Raw genomic sequence first — 10771 nt, forward strand, 5'->3', positions numbered from 1 at the left:
AAACAAAAACTACCCCTGCTTAACTATTAACAGCCTGCTTAAACAGAAAGGTGTTTGTCTTCTGGTAAAAGAAAAGCAGAGAGAGGGCCAGTCTAGTCTTACATGTATTACTATATTTTCTAGAATGTGCTTTGTGCATTTATGTGTACATGGTGCTGTACAGCTCATACATTCTGTAGTACTGGCTACACAGCATTACATGTGTTTTTGTTCTTTTCACAGTTGTGCCAGTCACTTACACTAGCTGGAGTAGACAAAATTTCTACTGCCCAAAAATACATCTTGGCAAAGCGGCGCTTGGTGAAGCTGATTAACAATCGAGCCAAACTGCTTTCTCTCTGTTGTTGTATCCTTTCACTGATTAAGATGAGATTCTGAAGATTTTACTAAAAATAAATGTTCTCCATGCACAGTTTTTTTTAAAAAAAGAATCTGAGAATGAGTATGCAAAGTTTAATAAAATATGTCAATTGAGCTTTGAAAATATGAATGAGGGAGGAAGGGAATACTTGTACTGAAGGAAAGTGCTTCTGTGTGTGCTAGTTTTTCAGGATCGTTAAGAATGTTCTGGAACAAATGTTTAAAATGAGGCAAAAAATAATATCTCTTCATAGACTATTTTAACTCAATATTCAGTGTATCTGGTGCATTTCTGTTGAATCCCACAGCTTCAGTTATAATCAGGGGTCCTTCCTCCTCTATATACCCCAAACTTGATCCAGAGGGGTTAAGAATGCTTTTTGCTGCTGCAAGGGGTTCCAGAAGGAGAGAAGGAGGAGAAAGTCCTTATTCTAATTATGTTAAAAGTACACCATTGGATAAACAACTACACCTTGGCATCTAAATGCAGATGCAAATCTTGCTCTCTAAATGCAGACACAAAACCTTACTTAATATGACTTCATTGTAGCTGTGTGTACAAAATGCGATATTGTATACAAATACACTTGTCTTCCTCCCCAAGCAGTAAAGCTAATGTTTTCCTTTACTAGATATGTTTGCAGATATCATTGAAACATGCCTCTTTATTCTTTGGCGGCACCTGGAACACTATTTGTTGCATTGCATCCCTGCAGATTCTCAAGATTCCCTTTTGGCTTCTAGGACTCCATTGAAAAGTAGAAAATTGCAAGGTAATTTTCTCAAAACTTCTTTGCAGTATAGTCATCCCTTCCCTTACACGGGGGATCCGTTCCAGACAACACCCCCCTCCCCCCTGTGTAAGGGGGAAAACGCAAATGCTCAATCCCCATTCAAGTGAATGGGGCTCATGCCTGTGGCAGTCTTTTCTGGCACGCCGTGCTGCAACTTCCAACACAGCTTCCAGCGTATGCAAAGTATGATGTACTTTCATTCTACTTTGTACTTTAGTTTTCAAATACATAAGTGTGTCAGTGTTTAAGAATAATGGGTCAGTTTTGGTTTGCTATAGTATGCTTTGTGATAACATTTTTTTAAACTCTAAAAAGCAAAACCTTTGTTTAAGCATTTTGTAGTTGACCTCACTTTGAATATTGTGGCACTGCCTTAGCAAACATTATAAATATTGTAAATCTCTGAGCTATCTTCTGTTCAGGAAAGCTGTAGGCCTTTCAGGATGTACCTGTGGCAGATGGCCAAGCAATTTGAAGGTAGATAAGAGTAGGGGATGGAGAGCACATCCAGAGTTTGAGGTATTCTATCAATAACCACATATTCTTCTGGGTCATTTTCTTGCTTGGTCGAAAAAAGATAACTCTACCACTTTTGTTTCACATGGCGGTGGCATCCTGTTAGTGACATACAGTGAGGGTGTAAGGCTCTCAGTAGGGAGACCCATCTGTGTACAAGCTAGATGAATCTCAAGAATAGGGATCAGCCAAGATAACGATTATAACACAAGTAAGAAGCCACAAGTGGGTCTTTTAGATGCTGTTGGACTGTAATTCCCTTCAGTGTGACAGCATAGCCAGTGCTGATTTCTTAATATCTGTAGGACCAAATATTCCTTATCTTTGGGCTAGAAGATGACTTAAAGTTTCCAGAAGTAGATTTCTCACTTCTAAGGATTGCTATGACTGGGAATGAGCCTTGAAGGAATAGCAAATCTTGTTCTCACGTAGGCCTGATTTGCTTTATGTTGAGGACTAGACAGCACAAAAGTATTGTTTTTAATACTTGCTTAGCATGTAAAATAATTATTGTTATTTTGAATTCCAAGATTCTTTAAGTGCACAGCCTAACTTTGATTTTAGAAGTGGATTGAGCAGAGTGAGCCAACTTGATATAGATCAGGTAAGAAAAGAATCAGTTTTACTTTTTGAGAAACAATATCTTGGGTCCAAAACATACTGCAAAAATAATCCGGTTTGAGACCGCTTTAACTGCCCTGGCTTAGTGCTGGGGAATTCTGGGAACTATAGTTTATTGTGGCACCAGAGCTCTCTGACAGAGAAGGCTATATACCTCATAAAACTACAGTTCCCAGAATTCCCTAGCATTACGCCATGGCAGTTAAAGCAGTCTCAAACTGGATTATTACTGCAGTTTGTTTTGGACCTTAGTCACTAAAGTATATAGTTGTTGTGCTGAAGAATAGTTTGTACTTTCGGTTGTTGTATACAATGAGAAAACAACTACTTATTATAGCTAAAAGTAATATATACTACATAGTCAGTTCAGCACAACTTAACATGTTAAACCATCCCTTTCAGATTGTACTGACACATTACATAAGAAGAATAAAGTACCAAAGAGAAAAGGATATTTGAAGTTTTTGGTTGACTTCCAGTATCTTCCAGACTGAGAATCAAGTCTGGTTTTAGAACGGATTCTTGAGGCCAAATTTCAGTGATGGGCAAGGCAAAAGACAAAAAAAAATGTATAAACAAAATTACAAGCATATTTTAGTCTAAATTTCTTGCATCTAGTAACCTTGTGAGGTATTTCAGTCTTTTAGAATGGGGAAAAATGCATAAAAATGGGAAACCACTAAATGGGGAGAGAGGGTGGCTGTCTGATAGGTGAGGTTGCACTTTGGAGGGCCTGGTGCTCCCTTAGTGCCTCATGCTTCCCACCCTGATCTGTAGGCACTCTTTAGTTGTAACTTGCATAAGGCCTGGTGTAGAGTTTAATGAGACTAATCTATATACAGAAGGCTGGAATTTAAATTGTCAAATGTTTCATAAGTGCGTTACAGAGCGCCCAAGAAGGGTGCTCTGCTGCCGCCGCTGGTTGCTGCGTCTACAAACCACAGCGGCCAAACCGTGCGGTTCCTGGACGCAGCCAAAATGGTGCTTCTTTCTGCGCCCTGAAAGTGGCGCCGTGAGGCGCTAGTCACGCACTCACGGCATCACTTCCGCCACATAACGCCCGGACGCTATGCGTCCGCGACGTCAAAATGGCAGCCCCCCTGTGGAACGGGCGCTGCCATTTTGTAAGGACTCGGTCTGTATTAGGGTTAGGGGCGTCAGGAAGTGATGCCCCTTTCTAACTCTAGTACGGACCCAGTCCGTACTATAGGCCCGTCTGTAACGGGCCTTAGATATCCACAGAAACATGCTGCAGCTACCACAAAATGGCAGATAATGTAACTTTATTTTATTTTTTTATTATTGTATTTATACAGTGCTGTTCAGAAATACTCTCAGAGCAGCTTCCAAATTTTTGACTTGACAGTTCCCTGCCCTTAGGCTTATAATCTAAGACATGTCACAAAAGGAGAAGGGAATGGTAATGGGGAAGAGGATCATGTTCAGCAGATTCCTAAATGTTTCTGATTATTCTTGTCAGTAAGGCCAGCTCTTGCAGGGATCCTGCACTGACTTCCTGACACTGCAAGATGGCTTGAATAGTATCTGATTCCTAAATGTTTCTGTTTATTTAAAAGATGGATGCAGTTAATAGAAGTTAAAAGGTTTTTAAGTTATAACCTTTTTGTTTTCTTTCCTCCCCACCCAGCTTCAGATTGAGGCCACCAGCAGTTTTGGGGAGTCATTGCAGAAAAAGCTCCTTGACATTGAAGGCTTATACTCTAAGGTTCGGTCACGCTACACTTTTATTCAAGCACTGGTTAGACGTATTCGTGGTCTGTTAAGGATATCAAGAACCTGAAGATGAATGTTTGTGCCTCTATTATTTTTTTATATATATACAAGCTTCATTTTCTAAATTATGGTCAAAATTATTTTGATACTTTTTTCATTACAACACTGAAATCTTGTGTATACTTCCTGTTCCTATATAACAAGAAGAAAATAAAAATATTAAACATGTATTTTTGTGTACAAGAACAAATATAGCTGAAAAGGGATTGCAAATTAATTTATAAAAACCGTCCTTTGACATTGACAGATATGTGCCATACTTGATCAGAAACCAGATTCCAGCTGGATTTATTTTTTAGACTTGCAAATTGAGCTGCAACTTACCCAAAGCACAGGGTGGAATGAGCAAGTGTTTGATTAAATACGCTTGTCTGTTTACAGTATTGATCAAAGTAGCAAGCCAAGGAATTTTTAGTTATGATTATTCATAAAAAAGTAGATTTTTTTTCCTATCCAGGTGTTTCTGCCTTGTACAAGTTATTGAGTTTTGTGTATAAGGTTAGAGAGCCAAAAACAGTGTGTCCCTAGGTTATCCAGGCTTTCTCAAAATGGGTTTTACTTCTATTTTATTACACATTTCCTTCATTCCAAAGGGGTTAAATGTTAAAAACCTTGCAGATATGAACACTTAACCCTCATGATGTTGTTGTTGTATGCCTTCAAGCCCCAGAGGCCGCTATGGGCGCTGCCATTTTGCCGCCCAAAATGGCGGCGCCCAGAGCGGTGAAAAGCCGCGACGGGCGGCCGCGGCGGTGGCAGCGGCAAGAGCCGCCGGGGGCCGGCGGCCAGGCCTTCACGGGCCGCATCCGGCCCGCGGGCTGGAGGTTGCCGACCCCTGGTTTAGATGAAATCTCTTTTCCTACAGCTTGCATCCATTGTTCTGGGTCCTGTTCTCTGGAGCAGCAGAAAACAAGCTTGCTCCATCCTCAATATGATATCCCTTCAAATATTTAAACAGGGCTATCATATCACTCCTTAACCATCTCTTTTCCAGGCTAAACATACCCAGTTCCCTAAGTCTCTCCTCATGACGTAGGGCATGTTTCCAGATCCATCATCATTTTGGTTGCCCTCCTCTGGACATGCTCCAGCTTGTCAACATCCTTTTTGAATTGTGGTGCCCAAAATACTGGATACAGTATTCCAGATGAGATCCGACCAAAGCAGAATAGAGTGGCACTATTATTTCCCTTGAGCTAAGACACTATATTTCTATTGATGCAGGCTAGAATTGCATTGGCCTTTTTGGGTTGTGCATCATACTGTTGAGCCATGTTCAACTTGTGGTCTACTTGGACTCCTAGATCCCTTTCACACATAGTCTCATTAAGCCAGGTGTCCCCCATCCTATATCTATACATTACAATTTTTTTATTATTATTTTTTTGCGCTAAGTGCAATATTTTACATTTCTCCATGTTGAAATTCATTTTGTTAGCTTTGGTCCAGTTTTCTACTCAACTATGGTCATTTTGAATTTTGATCCTGTCCTCAGGGGGTATGAGCTATTCCTCTTAATTTGGTGTCATCTGCAAATTTGATAAGATACTCCCTACTCTGTCATCCAAGGCATTGATAAAGATGTTGACTAGCATTGACCCAAGACAGAATCCTGTGGCATCCTACTGGTCACTTCTCTCCAGGATGTAGAGGAGGCATTGCTGAACACATTCTGGGTTTGGCTGGTCAACCAGTCACAAATCCATTTAACAGTTGCATTGTCTAACACACATTTTATTAGTTTGTTTGCAAGACTATCATGGGGGACCTTGTCTAAGGCCTTACTGAAATCAAGATATGCAGTATCCACAGTGTTCCCTTCATCTAACAAGCTGGTACTTTTATATATGTATATAAAAATCAGATTAGTCTAGCATGACTTGTTTTTCAGAAAACCATGTTGACTTTTTGTGATTATAGTGCTGTCTTCTAGATGTTCACAGACTCTCCGTTTAATGATCTGCTCCAGAATCTTTCCTGGTATTGATGTCAGACTAACTGGATGATAATTGTTGGGATCCTCTTTTGTTCCCTTTTTGAAGATGGGGGACAACGTTTGCCCCCCTCCAGTCTGCTGGGACTTCTCCCGTTCTCCAGGAGTTCAGATTAATGCCAATGGCTCTGATATTACATTTGCCAGTTGTTTCAGTACCCTTGGATATAGTTCATCTGGTCCCGAAGACTCAAACAGGAAGTTGGGCTGGATGACCCTTGTGGTCTCCAATTCTATGATTCTACACGTTCATTCTGGAAATCCTTCACTATTCTTCTACACTGGAGTGTGGCTTTTGCCAGTTTATTCCACACTTTCAAAGAAGCTGCAACTACAGCTGGTCAGCCAACTGGGACCCAATGTATTCTTTGGCAACACTTGGGCAGGGACACAGGAAACCTCCAATGCTGGAGCACTTCACTGGCAAAACCTGCCTGCCTGACAGCCCAAGGGAACATGAGCTGCAACTAAACTGTCCTGCTTAGGTTTTTTGGGCTGTGTGGCCATGTTCTGGAAGAGCCACATAGCCCAAAAAACCGAAAACTGGATGCTAGCCGTGAAAGCCATTGGCTTTCCTGCTCAACTTAAAAGGGGTTGACCAAGTCCCATAGATGCCATTCATTGTATGTCAAATGAAGTCAGTGAAACTGTGTTGGCGTTATTGAGTATGTCAGAACTATTCCAGTGACTGGCCGATGGCACTAGAGCCACAGAGCCTCTTCTTGTCAGGTATGTAGACCATAGTGGTAATTAAATACCCCTTGCAGATTATAACTTGAATTTATATATGTGGACAATTATTTTGGCCTACTCTTTTACTTTTTAAAAAGCATGTAAATGTGGTATCACAATTACTTATTAATGGTTCTGGCTATTTCTTTACAAAAGATTCTGGCAAGCTGTTACGTTGGAAAAGAGATTCTATCTCAAGTTGTTTTGTGAGTTTTTCGGGTATGTGGCTGTGTTGTAGAAGAGTTTATTCCTGATGTTTTGCCAGCATCTGTGGCTGGCATCTTCAGAGAATGCTGGCATGGAAGAGAGTGGGGTATATATACTGTTCGTTGAGGGGAGGTGATTTGCATGTTAATCTGTGTGTTGGTCTGTTGTTGAATGACAAGGTTTTAGGGTGGGAAGATATGCAAGGAGGATTTGTGTCTGCTTAATTAGTGGTCCATTGTCTGCTGAGAAATCCCCCTGACTCTGGGTGGTTTTCATTTGCTAGGTCTTAATTTTTGTATTTTTCAGGACTGGTAGCCAAACTTTCTTTACTTTCAGGGTTTCTTCTTTCCTGTTGAAGTTGTCTTGGTTTTTGTGGGTTTCAATGGCTTCCCTGTGCATTCTGACCTGATAGTTGTTGACATAGTCCAGAATTTCAGTGTTTTCAAACAGCATTTTATGCCCAGGATGTTTTGTTATAATGTGTTCTGCTACTGCTGATTTTTTCTGCCTGACCCTCAACCAACCAACAGTATCTATACCCTGCTCTCTTCCATGCCAGCATTCTCTGAAGATGCGAGCCACAGATGCTGGCAAAACGTCAGGAATAAACTCTGAATGGCTCCTGGGGAGTGGAGCACTGAGGTGGGATACAAAATATACTTAGCCAAGTCGTAATGGAATGTAGAAAATATGTATACGGGATTATGTATTGTTTAAAATATATATGTATGAACTTTAAAAAGGTAACGGTAGTCATAGAATCATAGTTGGAAGAGACTGCAAGGGCCATCCAGTCCAACACCATTCTGCCATGCAGGAACTCTCAATCAAAGCATCCCTGACAGATGGCCATCCAGCCTCTGCTTAAAAACCTCCAAGGAGGGAGACTCCACCACACTCTGAGGGAGTGTGCTCCACTGTTGAACAGCCCTCACTGTCAGGAAGTTCCTCCTAATGTTGAGGTGGAATCTCTTTTCCTGTAGCTTGCATCCATTGCTCTGGGTCCTGTTTTCTGGAGCAGCAGAAAACAAGCCTGCTCCCTCCTCAATATGACATCCTTTCAAATATTTAAACAGGGCTATCATATCACCTCTTAACCTTCTTTTCTCCAGGCTAAACATCCCCAGCTCCCTGAGTCATTCCTCATAGGGCAAGGTTAATGTTAAAATGGCAGATGTTTTGCAAATAAACGTAAATATAATTGAATAAAAATAATTGTAACTTATTTCAATCCTCAAAATCACCATTGAACCAAACAAAGAATCTTTCAGTCCTTTTAAGATATTTATTTTGACATGAAGGAGGTTCAGGAAGCTGAACACACTCGTTGGCGGCGGAGCGGAGGCGAGGCGACACGAGAGGAAGCGAAGCGGTTGCTAACTGGTCTCGTGCATTATTTTCGGTAGAGGTCACGCGCCTCCAAACCCGTCCTCATGGATTGGCTCACTAGCGCGACGTTCTGGTTGGGGATGGTACATTGGACTCACGTCTTACTCCGGGGCATAGTAGCTATACTTGAAACCTACTGGAGACACCAGGTAAACCCCAGCTCAGGCTGAAAAGCAGCCAGCCAGCCCCCCCCCCCCCCCTTCCATCAAAAGCAGGGAGTCTCAGAGAAGGTGGGAGTTAGCTAGCCTTGAGGTGTTCAAGGGCTTGTTCTTTTAGGGTTGCCATAAGTTGGAAATGCGATTTGAAGGTACACAAGCCCAGTGGTTTGACTGTTGGACTATGAATCTGAAGACCAGCCATGAAACCCTATGAGTGAACCTAGGCAAGTCACACACTTTCAGCCACAGAGGCAAGCAATGACAAACCTCCTCTGAGTCACGTATGGCAAGCTTATAGAAATAGAGTACTGCATTTCATTTCCTTTATAGACTGAGAGAATGTCATTTCCTTTATGCTGTTTTGCCATAGGTTGCAGAGGTCCAGCCAGTGCAGAACCCACCACCGCCTCCTGCCATGCCACCTCCTGCCATGCAGAACGGAGCTGCAACAGTTATTGGCCAGGAAAGCGACCATTAACGGGATTCTGGAACAGTGGGACTATGTATCACCAATGTCCAGTAGAGACTAGCCCATTTATGCTTCCCAGGATGAATATTTATAGCAATTGTGTTCACTGACACATTAAAACACAACTCGTTACAAAAAACTGTATATGTCATCTCATTGTGTGTGTGTGTGTGTCTCTCAGGGGTCAATGTGGCCTTGCTGGGATGGGATGGGTGCCACAATAAATTACGATTCCCAAGATTCCCTAGCACTGAGCCAGAGCAGTTAAAGCAGTCTCAAAGTAGAGTACTGTATTCCTGCAGTGTGTTTTGGACCAATGATGCTAGGGAAGGTCATAGGTCTGAATTTGCAAGAGAGCAGGGGGATTGGAGATGTCAAGGGAGGCCCACAGGGAACCATTGGGGAATCCCTTTCTCATAGGGAATCATTGGGGAAGACTTGCTGAGAGAGTGTGACTCGCCAAGGTTTAGGCTGGAGCTGGGATTCGAACCCAGTCCTCCAGAGCCGCAGTCCAGCGCCTAAACCACTGCGCCACGGGGGCATACAATAATAATAATAATAAATAATAAATTTTATTATTTTTATCCTCCCCCCCTTCCATTCCAGATCAGGCGGTTTCACACAAATATCTACTAACACCCCCCCCCTGGTAAAAAGCCACCACAGCGGCAAGACGTCTCCTCGCAGTTCTGGGGAGCTTCTTCCAGGTGACATGGGGGGGGGGGCAGCGGCAGAAGTGTTCCTCCACCAGCTCTCAGGCAGTCCCGATGTTGCTGGGTCTGCCTGATGGCTCCCTCTGAGGCAGAGAGTGACAGTTGAAAGGGAGGGGCCCGTCCTTTCAGGCAGTCCTCGATGTTGCTGAGTCCTGCCTGATGGCCCTCTGAGGCCGAGATGACAGTTGAAGAGGGAGGGGCCTCTTCCTTCAGGCAGTCCTCGATGTTGCTGGTTGGCGCCTGATGGCTCCACTCTGAGGCCGGATGACAGTTGAGAGGGAGGGCCCTTCCTTCAGGCATCCGCGATGTTGCGGGGTCCTGCCTGATGGCTCCCTCTGAGGCCGAGATGACAGTTGAAGAGGGAGGGGCCTCTTCCTTCAGGCAGTCCTCGATGTTGCTGGGCTGCCTGATGGCTCCCTCTGAGGCCGAGATGACAGTTGAGAGGGAGGGGCCTCTTCCTTCAGGCAGTCCGCGATGTGGCTGGCTCGCCTGATGGCTCCCTCTGAGGCCGAGATGACAGTTGAAGAGGGAGGGGCTCTTCCTTCAGGCAGTCTTCGATGTTGCTGGGTCTGCCTGATGGCTCCCTTGAGGCCGAGATGACAGTTGAGGAGGGAGGGGCCTCTTCCTTCAGGCAGACCTCGATGGTTGCTGGGTCTGCCTGATGGCTCCCTCTGAGGCCGAGATGACAGTTGAAGAGGGAGGGGCTCTTCCTTCAGGCAGTCCCCGATGTTGCTGGGTCTGCCTGATGGCTCCCTCTGAGGCCGAGATGACAGTTGAAGAGGGAGGGGCCTCTCCTTCAGGCAGTCCTCGATGGTTGCTGGGTCTGCCTGATGGCTCCCTCTGAGGCCGAGATGACAGTTGAAGGAGGGAGGGCCTCTTCCTTCAGGCAGAACCTCGATGTTGCTGGGCTTGCCTGATGGCTCCCTCGTCTGGCCGAGATGACAGTTGAGGAGGAGGGCCTCTTCCTTAAGGCAGACCTCGATGTTGCTGGGTCTGCCTGATGGCTCCCTCGAGGCCGAGATGAC

General features: G+C 43.9%; 1 protein-coding gene and 1 long non-coding RNA gene across 2 annotated transcripts in view; both read left to right on the forward strand.

The window, feature by feature from the left end:
- Positions 1-4253, forward strand: part of NUP205 (nucleoporin 205) — a 72920-nt gene extending 68667 nt beyond the window's left edge. Inside the window, 4 exon segments of the mRNA XM_042470521.1 lie at positions 223-346; positions 1005-1133; positions 2201-2274; positions 3940-4253. Of these exon segments, the coding sequence (XP_042326455.1) occupies positions 223-346; positions 1005-1133; positions 2201-2274; positions 3940-4092 (480 nt within the window). The 3' untranslated portion in view covers positions 4093-4253.
- A 3944-nt stretch (positions 4254-8197) lies between these two features.
- LOC121932120 lies at positions 8198-9172 on the forward strand. The gene is made up of 2 exons (XR_006104271.1): positions 8198-8555; positions 8935-9172. It is a non-coding gene; the product is annotated as an uncharacterized LOC121932120 (long non-coding RNA).
- Positions 9173-10771: the final 1599 nt, after the last annotated feature.

This window comes from Sceloporus undulatus, chromosome 5 (assembly GCF_019175285.1).
Source record: "Sceloporus undulatus isolate JIND9_A2432 ecotype Alabama chromosome 5, SceUnd_v1.1, whole genome shotgun sequence".
Classification (NCBI taxonomy): Eukaryota; Metazoa; Chordata; class Lepidosauria; order Squamata; family Phrynosomatidae; genus Sceloporus; species Sceloporus undulatus.